This window comes from Amphimedon queenslandica, unplaced genomic scaffold (assembly GCF_000090795.2).
Source record: "Amphimedon queenslandica unplaced genomic scaffold, v1.1 AMPQUscaffold_13202, whole genome shotgun sequence".
Taxonomy (NCBI): domain Eukaryota; kingdom Metazoa; phylum Porifera; class Demospongiae; order Haplosclerida; family Niphatidae; genus Amphimedon; species Amphimedon queenslandica.
In genome coordinates, this window is record NW_003546562.1 from 3,201 (window position 1) to 20,454 (window position 17,254).

Below are 17,254 nucleotides of genomic sequence, written 5' to 3' on the forward strand. Positions count from 1 at the left end.
TGTAGCTCCTGCTATAGTAGACACTATATCAGGATGACCCTGGCTGCATGCTACATGAAGTGCTGTGTTACCATTGCTATCTGGCATGTCTACTAATTGTACACGGGGTTTATTGTAGCTTGGACTATCCAATAGATATTCTACTATTTCCAAATGACCCTCTTGAGCTGACAGATAAAGTGGAGTACGACCAGAAGCATCAGTGATATCAGGATCACAGTAACGACCATCAATAAAAAACCTCAATATATCCAAAGATCCTCCCTTTGCTGATATGTGTATTACATTAAACCCTTTATCGTCCAGTATAGAAATATTGCAGTTTTTACTGTTGAGGTAACGAATGATAGAAAGGTTCTTAGAGAAAGCTGCAATAAGTAGTGGAGTACGTCCAAAAGAGTCTGTCATATCAAGAGATAATGGTGAATGGTCTATAATGTACTTGACAATACTCAATGATCCTTCTTCACAGGCTAGATGAACTGGAGCCATTCCATTGTAATTTTTAGTAGTGAGATCCAAATGATGCTCCTCCACTAAATGTTTGAGTATAGAAAGAGAATGACTCTTACATGACAAGTGAAGAACTGTTGATCCATTTAAAGTTTTAGCTGATACGTCACACTGAGGAATACTAGTGAGGTAGAGAACTATAGCAACATGTCCTTCCTGACATGCTATGTGAAGGAGTGTAGATTGAGTATCATTTCCAGGAACAGTAGCATTAACATCAAATGAATAATTGTGTAATAAATGCTTTAAACGATACAAACGGTTGTATTGTGCAGCAATGAAAGGTAATATACCTTCCTTAAATGAGACTACATTAATATGATACTCTTGTCTGAGCCATTCAAGCATATAAACATTTCCAAATATTACTGCAACTTCTGGTGATGATCCTTTGCCAAATACTTTAGGATTAAGGTTGTATTGTTTTATTAATAATTTTAGAAGATCAAGATTACCAGAATAACATGCTTGTGTGACACAAGTATTGCCGCTCTTATTTTCAGTAGTGATATCACACTTCATTTCATCAATTAGAAATGTCACTAGTTGTATTACACCACTAGCGCAGGCATAATGAATTGGTAGAGTATCAGTGTTATTAATAGAATGTAAGAGGCTAGTATATTGTTGATAATTATTGATAACATATTTAGTAAATAAAAAATTTCCATTCATTGTAGAATAATGAAACACATTTCTGTTGTATGCTCCATCTACTATACCCAAATCACACCCACAATCTTTTACCAAATATTCTAAGACATCAATAGCGCCAAATTCAGCTGCACAATAGACTGCTTGCATGCCATTACCATCTTTAGCTTCAGGATCTAATTTATATTCATTAATTAACTGTTTAACTAATGATAGTTTAATGCTACGTACTGCTTGAAGTAACGCAAATGATGTAAGAGGCAATTGATGATCATTAATGAGGTATTGGACTAGATTCATGTTACCACCCATAGCACTATGAATCAATGCATCCCATTTATTGTTATCTGTTATATTAATATCACTGTCTTGTACTTCAATGAGGTATTGACTGAGATCAATGTTACCATGAGAACATGAATAATGAAGAGGTGTTCTGCCCTTATTACAGGTTATATTAATATCAATGTCAGTAGTATTGGCAATATACTCAACTGCATTGATACTACCTGACATACAAGCTAATGCTAATGGTACTATACCTTTGTAGTCTGGTTGACTGGCACTCAAGCTATACTGAGATACAGTATAACTGAGTAGAGCAGATGAACCTGATAAAGCAGCATAATGTACAGCAGACCGACCCACATAATCTAATGAACTTGTATTAATACCATACTCCTCTAATACCTTCACTAATAATATACTACCACTAGTACATGCTAAATGAACTAATGATTGACCAGTAGCAGTAGTAGAATTTATATTGAAATTATTAATAGTGCTTGTCTTCTTGAGGAGTGTAGACAAAAGATTTACTCTTTTATGTTGCTTGTTAACATTTATATTTAGTGATAGATACTTATGCCAGTTTTTTGTGGCATGTACATTAAATGAAGCAATTTGTATGACTAAAGGTACATCACATGGTGCAGTGAGCTTATTATACACTTCTGTAATGCAGTATTTATCAACTAATCCACTGCATAGGTAATGAAGAGAAGAGTGACCATTATAATCAGCTTCTAGTAACACTTTATATCCAAAAATATGAACTGTTCTCATAATAAAACCTGATGAAGCATATTGGCATGCTATATGGAGTGGTTTTGCACCAAAACGATCTCTTTGATTCAATTTGATATTGTGATTATTATAAAGATACACTAGAAGCTCTACACTATCACTCATAGCACAATAATGTACTATTCCACATCCGTTAAAATCTATATCATCTTCTGAGAAAATACCAAACTGCTTAAGCTGAAGAACTAATGCTACCTGTCCACTCTTACATGCTAATAATGATAACGTAGATCCTTCTCTATTGACCTGAGAAAGGTTACATTTCTTTTTTAAAAACATAATCACAAGGTCAACATTACCACCCAGTGCTGAGTAAAGTAGTCCTGTGTTACCAGAGCTATCTGCTATGTCTGGATCAACGTGACATTCATTAACTAGATACTGTGCAATATTGAGATGGCCTTTATATGAGGCTACATGCAAACTAATTACACCATCATCATCACCTTGCAAAGGATCACAATGATAAACTTCAATGAGGAGACAAAGGACATCGATATGGCCACCATATGAAGCAGATAATGATGGATTCCAACCATTTATGCCTCTTTTCTGAACACCAGTCTTGTCAATCAATCGCTGTACTTCATCTTTTAATCCTCTCCAACATGCATCATTCAATGGAGTGCTTGTATTCTCATACCAGAGAGGATCATAAATAACTATAATTACAATATCATGAAAAGGTTGATGATAATGATAATAATTACCAAAATAAGGTGAATCATGAAGATTTTTTAATTCATTTTCTGGCAACTGTAATTATAAAAAATTATGAATATCTATCATAATTATTAACATACCTGCTTCATTTCATGTACATATTCATGACAAATCATTTTTATGATTCCAATCTCAGCCAGCAAATCACACTGTTGATTGGTTAATGGAAAGAGAACAGAATAAAGATAATTAGGAATGGAATATTTCAATTCTATGCAGCCATCTTCAATCGTACAAAAATAAAAATTATATTCTGGAACTTCAAGTGCCACAGCAATCAATTTGTGAAAGAAATATAGATCATTTAAAGTGTAGTCATCTCTGGCAACCTTAGCAATCATTACTTTAGTACCTGGAACATCAGAAAGACCAAACTCAATTGAGTCTGCAATTTGAACTGCTTGTGTATTGTTATTTTTAAAATAATCTTTTAATTTTTCTTGATATATAGACCACTTTCTTTGCATATTACTCTCGTTGGTAATAAAGGTATCAACTAACTTGACGACAAGTTCAAAATTAAACCATGAAATGTATTTTCTTAATGCTTTAAACAGCTGCTTCATTGTTATAACATGTTCAAACTCATCCTCAATTGACTCAATCATTTCTGGTTTATCAAAACGTGGGCTAAGTAATATTGCAATATAATGCTGAACAAAATCGATAACTTCTGAAACATCAATAGAACGAAAAGACTTTTCTGTATGATACATATTATCAAGGTAAGCTTCTCGTAGCTCTCCAATCATTCGTGTTAGGTTTTCAGGTGAATATTCAACTGATTTCTTCTTAACGTAAATGACTGAAGACTCAGATTGAGGTAACTCAACAGTTGGAGTAGCTTCTAAAATAATAATATATCAAAATGGCTATATTATATTAATCATTATTAATTTACTTTTAGAAGATGACGTATCAACTGGTGATGTAGTAGCATCACCACTACTAGTAGGCTTAATTATATATTCTTTTGCTATTTCATTAGCTAGAGCTGGATTAGCTCCTCCACTATTACTTTTAATGGAGTTACACAGCATTCTTAATGTAGGGACACCATGACTCTTATAGTCATAGTCCCTCTTTAACCAGCAATCAAATACTTTCTGTAGACAAACTCTAACTCTCTTTGTCTCTGCTTCAATCTCATACAACTTGCTGTAGCTGATTCCCAGCATGATACCAATAGAATCCCAACGTTCTGAAAGAACTGAAGCTTTTTCCCATACCAATCGAAAATCAGTAGTATCTATCATTAATTATAGTCTACCAATGGAGCAATAATTAAAAATATCAACTAACTAAGCTCTCTGTCAAAGGCTGTTTTAAGCTCCTCAGGCTTGGTTGACATTTTGCTGCTTGCAAAGTTGCAACGCACTGAGCTCCACCCTAGTTATAAATTGAATTAATAACTGGCTCCGCCTTCTGCTTCAACGTGAAAATTTTTGGGAGAATCATAAAAATGGAGACTTCTCTCCTAGTCATTTTTGATGCAAGTCCATTGGCCTAAGACCAATCACATAGCTTTTGATCATTGACCCAATTTTGAGCAACTTTTTACATTGTTTTATAGGAGCATGCATAGTGAGAAAAATTAGTGACAATGGAGAATTCTCTCCTAATTTTTGTCTAAATTTGCAAAACCAAAGGCTGGCCCAAATTTTAAATTTCATTAAAAAATCTTAATTTCCATTTTTGCGTATTAAACAAAGGGTTAATTTTAAATATTCTTCTTTTAGATTGTGCATTTTTATGATGAACAGCAAACAGCAAAATTAAATTCCAGCAAATATTTCCAGCTACACAGTATGGAACTCATATGGAACCTGAGGGTTGGAATATCTACATGCATTATGCTCATCATACAAGCATACTACTCCTAGCCTAATCCAACAGTATTAGCCTGGGCAAAACTTCAAAAAATAAAGACATGTAGATCTAGAATTTTTTTATATATAGCAGATAGTGTAGTATGTTACATAGTTGTCACTGCTGGAAATAGTTCACTGTAATACTAGACTACCAGTGGTTGCCAGAGACATTAGATACTGAGAGACTAGTTACTGTGATATCAATTACACTCTCTCAATGATAATAACTCACCATGAAGTTATACATAGATCTGTGAGCATACAGGTACTCATTTGTGAGAAATCTGTTAGTACATTTCATTTTCACTGGTAGATACTACATTCCAATCCTGGTTAGCCTCCAGTATACTCAGTCACATCCATTTGTCACTGATAAAGTGGTTCAGTTGACTTTGAATGAATGATAAAATTAAATGCAAACCTTTTCACATTATTTGGAGCACAGTTAGAAGCTAAAGCAGAGGCAAATATATCTACTATTGATTAAAGTATAAAAAACAATTTTCTATAACAAGGATACAAACAATAAAACTATGAAGTTAACGATCACAATAACAAGTCATTGTGCCATAGTCTCATAAACAGCATCAGGCACCATTTCACTTAGTTCAGTCTTGTGAAGATCATATGGTTCACATACTTGCATTGCAATATCTTGATCAGTTCTATTAGTTAATGTATGCAAATGAGCTAATTAATACTAAACCAATATCAATTTACCTTCTATGTATATTATTTACCTTAATAGATTTAATACTAGAAATATCAAATATTAATAAAAATGTTGACATTAGAGGTTCTAACAAACCGTGAAATAATTTAACAGATATTGATAACAATGCTGACAGTCAACATAGTAAACAATACACCTACTAGTCCACTCATTGCAAAAGCAATATCGCAGTCACAAGAAGTAGTAGCTAAAATAATAATTGTAATAAAACTTTAATAGCAATGACTTCAATACCTGATGTTGAAGTTATAATATATGTAACTGTAACTGCTTGAAGAGAAGGCAATTCTATTGTTTTATTAACAATAAGTTTCCAGTTCCCATGCCCTTTAACAGTATATGCACGTACACCAAAAATATAGCAACTGGTTTTATTAAGACCGGTAATGTTAGTAAATGAACTGACACTACTAAAAAGCTTCAAAGTTTGAAAATTGAAATTAGTACCTTCTGCCATCGTACAGTTGTCAGACAACAAGACATGATACCCTATCTCATATGTGATGGGATAGTCTGATGGAATATAACTAGGTACACTCCATGAAATAACAGCCCATGTAGTGTCCATGATACTGGATACTGAACCAACTGGACCAGGTACTATAAATTAAAAAAGCATTCTCACAGAACTGATATAGACTAGTATAATAATTGCATACCTACTCCAATTTTTACTACAATAGGATCACTCAAGGGACCTCTTCCAACAGAATTGACAGCAGCTACACTGATGTTATACTCAGTACCAAATACTAGATCATTTAATATGATATATCTCTCAGTACTGGTTAGGTTGTATGTGATACTACTGTTACTGATTATCACTGTATAGCCTGTGATTAGACCATTACGCTGAAAACAATTGACCTCATTCCAAGTGAGATTATTAGTTGTTGAATTAACTGGTAAAATGTAAATTGATGAAGGCCAACTACTAGGAACTATAAAAATTACAGTACAAATGATTTATTTGAAAGACTTAAACATACAATTTATTGCTTTAGTTTTTAAGATAATTGTGTTTGACTCAGATCCTCCTAGTACATTACCAGCTCTCACTGTGATGGTATAGTTCATACCACTGTACAGACCTATTAATGTATAACTGTATGTTGTAGTGGACTGATGAGGAGCAACAGAGACTGTCTTGTTCACTGATGATAACTGGGGACAAGATGGAGTATAGGAGATGGTGTAGTAAGTTATATAGTTGTCACTACTGGGAATAGTCCAGTTCACTGTAATGCCAGTGGTTGAGACATTAGATACTGAGAGACTAGTTACTGGACTAGGAACTAGAACAGATATCAGTTACACTCTCTCAATGATAATAACTCACCATCAAATCTTAACACTGCTACTGTACCATTAACTGAAGGAAGGTCTATATATGAGTAGACACTGATGGTATAGGTACTCATTGGTGAGAGATCTGTTAGTATAATTTTATCATCACAAGTAGACACTACATTCCTGGTTACACCTCCAGTAGTATACTCAATCACATATCCATTAGTCTCTGATGAAGTGGTCCAGTTCACTTTGATGCTAATAGCATTTAATATGAACCTTCTCACATTATTTGGAAGACCAATTGGGGCTAAAAAAGAGACAAAGGTATCTACTATTGATTAAAGTATAATCATACCATGTAATATCACAGATTGACTGTAGTTGACTCCTTCAATCATTGCTATACAGGTAACATTGACTGACACTCCCAGTGGATCAGGATATACCAGTAGTGTGTTGTTGTATGTCAGGACATCAATTGATGTATACATTGAGTTACTCTTAATCACTCCATTCACTAACCAGTTAACATCAGTTAAAGGATTTATATCAGTAGTTGTAAGACATTCAATACGATATTGAGTGTTATTGAGTTGTGTAATGGATGAGATAATCCAATCAATTGAAATAATAACTAGAAATAGCTAAACAATGTTACAACATTAAAAGATTCAGTAGCAATACCTGGTAAGGTCTGTACACTGATTGTACTAGCAGGTCCTAATAATTGCTGTTAGGCTCTGACTGTGATGCTATAATTTGTTCCTCCTCTCAGTCCATTCAGTGTGATTGTATCATTACTGCTTCCCTCCACCTGTACTGTCTGCACAGTGTCTGTGTCACTAGTGACATTGACTACATATCCATCAGCATCAGATGAATCAAGTGCAGTCCAACTGACAGTAATAGTGGTAGTTGTCTTGTTGATCTCAGTAAGAGAAGAGGGAACAGTTGCTGGTACTAAGAAACAGATCTACATAATAATTTAAAACCAGTTTGTTACCTTTTATAGTTACATTACGTATCCTGTTTGCAATACCATGAGGATAATCCACTACCCTGCACTCATACATTTGATCTCCAGTGGTTGATTGATTGATTGATCCACTATTGATTGTCATTCCATCCCATGTGATAGTAACCATATATCTTACGGTGTTAGTATTACCATCTAACACAGTACTAGGACACTCACTATATGGATCATCACAGTTAGTGTAATTAGCCAGTGCAGTACTACCAATGCTCATACTAATATCATACAGATAGTATCCAATTTTAGTACAATTCAGTTTGTATTTCTGAGGATATACTGTCATATCAGAAGGAAGATCAGCAACAGTAAATGATTCTATCTCTGAATATCCTACAAATGAAAATTATTACATCAGTGACTGATTACACTCTCCTCTTACTGAATATATTAGCAAAGATGATGTTAGTGGTAGGATCTGAACAATCAGTGGGTAGACAACACTTGTACCAGCCGTCTTGATCAGCTGATAGTCCCTGAGCAAGATACAGATTAAGATTAGCAGGTGAAGTGACATTAGTACAACGAAAAGGATCACTGTCACTATTACTGTTACAGTCAACAGGATCATCAGGATCAGCAACTCTAACCCACTGACCAGTAGTTAGACTAGTACCAGGTAACACACATGATATAGCTTCAGTAACTGCATTGACACTTCTATCCCAAAAATATGATCCATTAGGATAACAGTTTTCATTATATGCCATATAGATACCTATAAAATTAATACTTACACTTCTAAATATATATAATAAAAAATACTTTCTTGCTGACATAGAATGAAGACAGTGGCAGGTCCCAGTAATTGTTGATATGCTCTGACTGTGATGCTATATGTTGTTTCTAAATTCCATCCATTCATTGGGATTGTATTATTACTACTTCCCTCCACCTGTACTATCTGTATAGTGTCTGTGAAATTACTGACATTGACTACATATCCATCAGCATCAGATGAATCAAGTGCAGTCCAACTGACAGTGATAGTGGTAGCTGTTTTGTTGACCTCAGTAAAAGAGGGAGCAGTTGCTGGTACTGAAATATGATCATAAAATTGTAAATTGGCTTCATTGAAATTACCTTTTATAGTTACAATACGTATTCTGTTAGCAATACTATCAGGATAGTCCACTACCCTGCACTGATAGCTTTGATCTCCAGTGGTTGATTGACTGATTGATCCACTTCTGACTGTCATTCCATCCCATGTGACATGAACAGTATATCTTACTGTGTTGGTATTACCAACTAACACAGTACTAGGACATTCACTATATCGATCATCACAATCAATGTAACTAGCCAGTGCAGTACTACCAATGCTCATACTAATATCATACACATAGAATCCAATTTTAGTACAATTCAGTTTGTATTCCTGAGGATATATTGTCATATCAGAAGGAAGATCAGCAACAGTAAACGATTCTATCTCTGAATATCCTACAAATTAAATGAAAATCATTACTGATTATAGGTCTTACTGAATATATTAGCAAAGATGATGTTAGTGTTAGGATCTGAACAATCAGTGGGTAGACAACACTTATACCAGCCTTCTTGATCTGCTGATAGTCCCTGAGCAAGATAAAGATTGAGAGTAGCAGGTGAAGTGACATTAGTACAAAGAAAAGGATCACTGGCACTATTATTGTTACAGTCAACAGGATCATCAGGATCAGCAACTCTAACCCACTGACCAGTAGTTAGACTAATACCAGGTAACCATTCTCAGTAACTGCATTGATACTACTATCCCAAAAATACGATCCATTATGGTTACAGTTTCCATTATGTGCTAAATAGATACCTATAATAACTTATAGTAAAATTAAAATACTTTCTTTCTGACATAAAGTGAAGTCTGTGAAGACACTATAATACACATCCAGTGTCTTACCTGAGGAAGGTGGACATTGACTAATACCTTCACTGACACTCAACAAGAAGACAACAGACACCATTAGCACTGACACTGCCATTTCACCCATCATGAATAGTACAATATATTGACTGTTGCCGTTGCATGCTTTTCCTTCTTAAACACTGAACTGATAGTGTTGTTTCCTCTTCACAATGTTATGAATAATATCTTCATGCTTTTAACTTTAAAAGTGATGTAGTGTGTCTGCTATACTAAACTTTCATTTGGAATAAAATTGGAATTTTTATAGTCAACACATCTCCGTACAGGCAATTAATTGCAGCTTATTGCTAACATATTATAAATAATAATAATAAAGTATTCTGTTACGTACTAAAATTTCTGTAAAAGATAATATTAAAGTTTAGCTTTCAACTCTTCCTTAGTCACAGTTTCCAAATGTACAATATCAGGTCCATCAGCAACTCTTAATGAGCGAGCATACATATACCAGTGAGCTAATAGACTATCCTGTGACACTCCCAGTGCCCCATGCAACTGTATGGCTCTGTCAATTACACTGCATGCCATGCATTCATTGTTGTTCTCCATTTGAAACAAGTTATTATAATAACATGAATCTATGCTTTTAATAAACTAGGCTATTGTAATGTTGATAATCAAACTCTTAACTCAAAGATGATCAGAGTAAAAGGAAAGAGATAGGGACACACAAAAAGAGCAAGAAGTAAAAAACACATGAGAATGTGTATTAGCTTTGTGTATATAACAATAATAGATCTGTGTGTTAGAGTAATGGTTTGTCACCAATTCACCATACTTTCAAACTACCGGTAATTAGTTTAAGTGTAGATGTCAATTTTCTTGTCTTTACATACTCGTGTTGTTTATGTGGGGCTCACCCCAACTAATAATAATTCTCCAATATAATGATTGCACAGTCAAGTGTAATTTAAAAGATTAAAAGTCTGTTCTTTCCATCTTCAGCAACCCATATTGATCCATCAAAAGCAACTACTATCCCTCTCAAACTACGCAAATTCCTATCAGTTGACACAACTGAATGGTAAGATGAATCAAATACACCAATTTTTGATGGCCCCGCATTCATACTAATAATAGAATAACCAGCTGGATCAAAAGCTATTCCACATGGTCCATGTTTAATAGGATAGCTATTTATAAATATTCCATCCAGTGTAAATACAGCAACATTGTTTGAACTGTGGCCAGTAATATGAAGGTGACCATTCAAATCAATGGCCACATCTTCTGGTTGCTTAAACTTGTGCTCTCCATTTATGGTACCCAGGATGAAGTGAGAGTGACTGCCATTTTGATGAAAGACTTGAATTCGGCCATTACCATACTCAGTAACATACAGTTTCTTATTATTGTCTATGCATAAGCCCCATGGATATTTAAGTTGCCCTTTCCCTGAGCCTTCACAGCCAAATGTATCAATAAATTCTCCTTTCCTAGTAAACTTGTGTATTCTATTGCCATTATTCTCAGCTACATAGACTGTATTGCCACTGATTGCTATGCCTGCAGGTTGCTGGAATTGTAACTGACCTTTCCCCTTTGATCCTATAGCTCTCTGGTACTCTCCATTACTATTAAATACATAGACACAATGGTGTGTGTTGCTAGTAACAAATACATCTCCATCATCTGCTACTGCTATGAAATAAGGTGAAGGTATATCCGGTATAGTGAATAATGGCACCTTTAGAGTAGACGTATAGTCTCGGCTGATGTACAGATTAAATGGACTATTTCTGATTGGCATATCATTAAGCAAAATGGAAATTTTCTGTTGCCCATATTGTTGAGGAATAAAAGAGACAGTGTAAGTACCATCACCAGAATCGATAATAGTAACAGAAATGGGTTTCTTTTCTCCTCCTCCTCCTCTACATGTGATTTGACCAGTAACTCTAGCTCCTCCTTTGTCTAATCTCATGCCAAAAGAATCTCTTGATATTACATTAACTCATAACTCTTTACCGGCCACATGAATACATGATGGTATCTCAGCTGTAGTCTCCTCAGGACAAACGGGATCAGTCCAATTAACTTTATCAAGTGACGCAATACCTGATGCAATTTTACCTACATTCATCTCAACGTTAACAGGTGGGCTCTCACACAGCTTGAGTGATGTACCAGAGAACTTCTCCTGTAGCTCAGTGGCTCTGGTCTGGAGTGTACGAGCAATAGAAAGTAATTCTACGTCACCATAATCTCTGACAGCAGTCAATGATAGATTTTGACATGCTGCCATGTCTTCCATTAAAGACTTGAAAGTATCAAGCTGGTGAGAGAGACGAGCTTGCATAGCCATTGAAACTTCATTGCTTTTTTCTATTAATGATTGTTCTCTACCTTCCAGCAACTTTTGAAGACTAGCAATACTTTGGTATATAAGCGAGTCAACTTCCTCCTTCTGTTTTCTTATCTTCTCTTTTGCTATTTCTCCTGTATTCAGAACTGCTTTCAGTTTCTCCTTACTTTCATGAACAGCAGTCATCACTTTAGTAAGCTCTTCTTTTGTCTTTGCTGCTTGTGGTTTGGCTTCAGAAACAGCATGGTCTCTGTGACTGATTATAGTGCATTTAACACAAACAGGTATAGAACACTGGATACAGTAGAAGTCAAGCTCTCGACGAGGGTGAACATGACATGAGAGAGATATCGATGGGAGGAGGTTGAGCAGATCCCTTCTTGGCATAGTTCGTGCTTTTTCTAAGGTGAATGATGAATGAGAGCGAGTAACTTTAACTCTTTGATGAGCATCCCAACAAATTTGACAAAGAAAATCCATACAGTCAGTGCAATAAACAACGGCAGATCCAACCCCATCATCACAGGAATTGCACGACGGAGATGTGGAAGACATAATTTTAAGCAAAATCTCTTCTTTATTGCTAAGCAACCGGAAATTGCACGGGAGAGAGATGATACTGCCATCTCCTTTAGGTAGTGTAGTAATTTCACTACATGTTGGACAGATAATGGCTTGTTTTGAGGCCTGTTCATCAACCAGTGATTTGAGGCACGGAGCACAAAAAGAATGAAGACAAGAGAGGAGACGTGGATCAGTATATGAGCCATTACACTTTGGACATAAAAGAGAGTTTTCTAGCATTACTTCCGAGGATTTCTGAGAACTGGAATCGATTGCTGCCATATTTAATGTGAGCTGATTGGTATTTAATTTGGCAATGAATAAAACGTCATAGCACACGCCCCCCCCCCAATTAATTAGATCTAAGTTGAGTAAGTTCTAACAGTGCACATTCCAGAGGCAAGAGTTTTCTTGCCTGAATCAGCAATGCTGCCAAGAATTAATGAATCAAGTCTGACATCAGTACTGTTACAGTCCTGACAGGCATCATTGCTAATCATGACTGTTGCTCTGGCTGAACCAGTATAAATATTTATCATAATTGTATCATGCCTGATTTCATTATTGTATTGTTACTGAGTGCCAAAAAACCACGATTCAGACTGGTATTAGGATTGATTTATACTAGATTTCATCTTAATTCAGGTTTCAACTTTTGGGTGTGTATGGGGGTAGGTATACTTATGGTATATTTTATGGGGATTTAATTTCGCTAATTTCATAGTTTTAAAAAATTCGTGAAAATTTTTATATTTTCTATCATACTAATAATGGTCAGTGAAAGACAAACGCCAAAATTTTCCTTGTGAATAGGTTGAAAGTGATTTTCGTTAAATTTTTTTCACGAAATATTACCAGTCTTAATAATTTTTCTTATTGTGACTTATTAAATTTTCCCCATTGGTTGCTTACAGCAACTATATTACATAATAATAATTATTGGATCTTCAATATATGGCATAATGAATGATTGTAAAATTAAGGCTTAATTTACATACAATATGTAACTCTGCATCTAATTTTTTGATTTTAATTTTTTGTAGTGCAAAAATTTTTGACTGAAACTATACAGTAGCTACTTGACATGCTATTACTGTTATTAAGAGTACATATAATACCATATAGCAGAAATTTTGGAGAGAGTTAAAATGTAAATTTGGTGTTTTCATAGCCATTTTCCAAAATAAAAATTCCTCAAATTTAAGCCATTATGCGCATGCTCAATGGAACATAGCCACAAATTTGCCAAAATGCAATTAGCCAATCACAAAAATTAGCAATTCACAAAAATTTAATCCCCAAAATTAATTTCCTACTCCTACAGACTACAGTGATGTCTTCATCAACTCTATTACTTTACTGTACTATATCCCGAACAAATAATTCGAGAAGAGACAAAAGGAATCATTAGTATTGGGCATAATTGTTCTGTTTTTTGATACTGGGGATGGGGCAGGAATCACAGGATTTCCTATGGGATTTTGATTGGCATAGTGCTCATGTAGTTGCTCAAAAATTAGGCGAAAGGCCTTGTACTAGCTATAGATATATATATAGTACAGAGTATTTTACAAAAACCACATAAAGAGAATTTTCCTTTTTAATATTTTTTCACATATATGTTCTTATGTTGCGTATCAACTTTGAGATCAAATTTGGATTTTTAATGAATTTTAAAGTTGATCAAAAATTAGGCCAACGACCAAGGCCTTGGTCTTAGGCAAAAACTGAGTAGCAGAGAATTTTTAATTTCTATAATTTTGTTGATTTAAATCAAATTTGAATTTTTATGAATTTTGAAGTTGCTCAAAAATTAGGCCAACATAGCTTTAATTATAGGCATATCTTAACTAGGCCAATCTGTCCAAACTTTGTTAAAAATGGCTAAAAAAAGAATTTCTAATTTTTGTATTTTTTTGATACATAATATACATGTCCTTATGTTGTGTATCAACTTGAGCTGATTCCAATTGAAATTGGATTTTTATGAATTCTTAAAGTTGCTCAAAAATCATTCCAACAACCAAAGGTTACTTAGGTTAAATTTTGTCAAAATAGCAAGGAGAGAATTCCCCATTTTTATAATATTTCTGATGCATATACATCAGGGTTTTATGCATTGGGAGTGGTAGTGATGAAACTAACACTTTTATTTTAGTTTAGTTTAGTTTTTTAATTTTTCCTTGTAGTTTAGGGAAGGTTCTATCCCAAACTCTAAATCCCCTCCAAAATTAAATAATAAAAATTACTTACGTGACATGATTGACCAGTTATCAAACCGAGCATTCAACGATTAACAAAAAATAAAAACATTAGAATGAAATACCATAGATATGTACAATAATATTACTAAATTAAAGTTTTTTTCTCCCTCCAAAGTCTCATCTTGCCACGCGTGGCAAGACTTATCTCCCCCTACACAAAAAAGCTGGTCCTTATGTTGTCTGATTTTGATCAAATTTAGATTTTAAAATAATGCCATGTGCTGTATTGTAGTGATTGTAGTGTTTCTCAGCTCTTGAAGCATACTGTTTAGCTCACTTAGCAAGCTTTGTAGAAAACTCTGGGAAATTAACACACAATAGCACCCACCCTATAGGTAAAAGTCTTATCTCATTCTTTCTTTCTTCATGCAGTCACTAAATAACTCTTTTTTCTGATTACTCATGAACATTAATATCGCAGCACTAACTCACTGCAAAATACTAAGGTATGCACACTTTAAATTTATACTAGCATCTGTTACTTTAAGATATGCTGGCTTGAATTTGAAGATACTAAAGTAAAACTAGAGACAGAACAACAATTGAGTTATAATGACGAGTTAAAATGACAAGTACAAAAACATTGTTATTTTAACTCTCAATAGATTGTTAACAATTATTACTATGGCATATCTAATTATTAAGTGTACTAATTTTTATGTCAATAGCAAATTAGGAATTAATTGATCAAAGATCCAATTTGTTAACATGCACATTTGACTGCTTTTAGATGCCAATGCTTGTTTTTTTTTCTCTTCAATTAACCCATGTTGGGGTAATTTAATCATTCATTTTTTACAGTGAAACACACATTGTTATCAGAAAATAGAATATTTTTTCATTTGAATCAAAAAAGCTCTTAGTCAAATCAGCTCAAACTTTCTGCATAGCATAAGGATGTGACAGATTGACTATTTAATGTCTACAAAAAGGTCAGAGAGCTTCTTTTGAAATTATTCAAATATTGTTATGATGATTTTGACTTAAGGAAGAGAGCATGGGCTAGAGTACAAGCTATATTTTTCAAAAAATGGAGGTTGTTGAATATGTTGGGCTTGTATTGCTCTATTTATTTTTTAATAACATAACTGTTAGTTTCGTCACCCAGCCCCTTTGCTTTAGGAAGGGGCGAGGCAACAAGACTATAATTGTGCTCATTGCCAACAAAGAACAACTTTGTGTATTTTGAAGGGTATATTGATACTAGTCTCACCCTGCCCCTTCACTGATACTAACTTTCTCTATTAACTAAATCACATAAAAATGTCATGTTTAGACATGTTTATGTTCATGCTCATAATAATTATATTATGCAAGCTGTAATAGTCTGAATTCTCCTAAGCCTAACTCTGGTACTGATTAGGACAAGAAATAAAAACATTGAATTTGCTGGCATCAAAGCTGCTATATTGGCAAACAAAACTAAGCACAATTGCACACAAACTATATAATGCTATACTACTGCTAGTGGGAATGTTTTAATGAGTATTAAGTTGTTGTAACACATTCATTTGGTGTGACACATTCATATACAACATCAGGTGATGTTTGACATTCATCATAGACTGCCTCATATTCTTCACTTAAATTAGCCTTGTGAATTTCATATGGTTCACATACTTGCATTGCAATATCATCATCAGCTCTATGATGATAGTAATTAACTTAACATATAAAATAGACTAACTTTGTTTGCCTATTAGCAGTAGATGGACTTTTTTTCCTAAAGAAAAAACAATAATAATTTACGTGTAACAATGTGGACTATACTTTATAAAGCAGTAGATATTGAAAATGAAACTGACAGTCAGTAGAATTAACAATACACCAACAATCACACAAAGAGCAATAACACTATCTGTTGTAAAACTGATTGATGGACAGCTATATGACGGTTGTGGTGGTAGTTTTAGTGTCTCATTAACAATAACTATCCAATCTCCATATCCATTACTAGTGTAGGCACGTACACAAAAAATGAAACAAGACATATCATTCAGACCAGTAATGTTAATAAATGTATTGCCATTGCTTGAATTACAAAGTTGTAATATTTCAGTATTAATGTACTCGTCATCATATGCCATCAAACAATTACCAGACAGTAAGACATGATACCCTATCTCATATGTGACAATGGGATAGTCTGATGGAATATAACTAGGTACACTCCATGAGATAACAGCCCATGTAGTGTCCATGATACTGGATATTGAACCGACTGGACCAGGTACTATAAATAAAGACACATTTTCACAGAACTGATGTAGTATAATAATTACATA

General features: G+C 34.2%; 4 protein-coding genes and 1 long non-coding RNA gene across 5 annotated transcripts in view; all 5 read right to left on the reverse strand.

The window, feature by feature from the left end:
- LOC109584524 (serine/threonine-protein phosphatase 6 regulatory ankyrin repeat subunit C-like) overlaps positions 1-4,327 on the reverse strand; it is a 4,417-nt gene extending 90 nt beyond the window's left edge. Inside the window, exons 1-5 of the mRNA XM_020000289.1 lie at positions 4,279-4,327; positions 3,878-4,225; positions 3,057-3,823; positions 2,964-3,009; positions 7-2,915 (exon numbers count right to left, since the gene is read on the reverse strand). Of these exons, the coding sequence (XP_019855848.1) occupies positions 7-2,915; positions 2,964-3,009; positions 3,057-3,823; positions 3,878-4,225; positions 4,279-4,327 (4,119 nt within the window). The remainder of the gene's footprint in view (positions 1-6; positions 2,916-2,963; positions 3,010-3,056; positions 3,824-3,877; positions 4,226-4,278) is intronic.
- A 1,073-nt stretch (positions 4,328-5,400) lies between these two features.
- LOC109584535 (uncharacterized) lies at positions 5,401-6,140 on the reverse strand. Its single transcript, XR_002186061.1, has 4 exons — positions 5,815-6,140; positions 5,656-5,767; positions 5,568-5,603; positions 5,401-5,512 (listed from the first exon to the last, which is right to left on the reverse strand). It is a non-coding gene; the product is annotated as an uncharacterized LOC109584535 (long non-coding RNA).
- Positions 6,141-10,746: 4,606 nt separating this feature from the next.
- LOC105313852 (tripartite motif-containing protein 3-like) lies at positions 10,747-11,760 on the reverse strand. Its single transcript, XM_011407607.1, has one exon. It carries the CDS (start codon positions 11,758-11,760, stop codon positions 10,747-10,749), a length of 1,014 nt encoding a protein of 337 aa, XP_011405909.1.
- Positions 11,761-11,790: 30 nt separating this feature from the next.
- Positions 11,791-12,987, reverse strand: LOC105313853 (E3 ubiquitin-protein ligase TRIM71-like). The gene has a single exon (XM_011407608.1). It carries the CDS (start codon positions 12,985-12,987, stop codon positions 11,791-11,793), a length of 1,197 nt encoding a protein of 398 aa, XP_011405910.1.
- Positions 12,988-16,359: 3,372 nt separating this feature from the next.
- Positions 16,360-17,201, reverse strand: LOC109584533 (uncharacterized). The gene is made up of 3 exons (XM_020000297.1): positions 16,740-17,201; positions 16,657-16,692; positions 16,360-16,614 (listed from the first exon to the last, which is right to left on the reverse strand). Exons 1-3 carry the CDS (start codon positions 17,168-17,170, stop codon positions 16,458-16,460), a joined length of 624 nt encoding a protein of 207 aa, XP_019855856.1. The 5' UTR covers positions 17,171-17,201; the 3' UTR covers positions 16,360-16,457.
- Between the last annotated feature and the right edge of the window lie 53 nt (positions 17,202-17,254).

Bases quoted from the DNA above. Each gene is read 5' to 3' on its own strand.
- LOC105313852 (XM_011407607.1), bottom strand. From the start codon at position 11,760: ATGAGATTAGACAAAGGAGGAGCTAGAGTTACTGGTCAAATCACATGT.
- LOC109584533 (XM_020000297.1), bottom strand. From the start codon at position 17,170: ATGGACACTACATGGGCTGTTATCTCATGGAGTGTACCTAGTTATATT. The intron at 16,693-16,739 runs GTATAGTCCACA...TTTTTTCTTTAG, and splicing joins AATATCTACTGCTTTATAAA to GAAAAAAAGTCCATCTACTG. The intron at 16,615-16,656 runs GTTAGTCTATTT...CTATCATCATAG, and splicing joins ACTGCTAATAGGCAAACAAA to AGCTGATGATGATATTGCAA.
- LOC105313853 (XM_011407608.1), bottom strand. From the start codon at position 12,987: ATGGCAGCAATCGATTCCAGTTCTCAGAAATCCTCGGAAGTAATGCTA.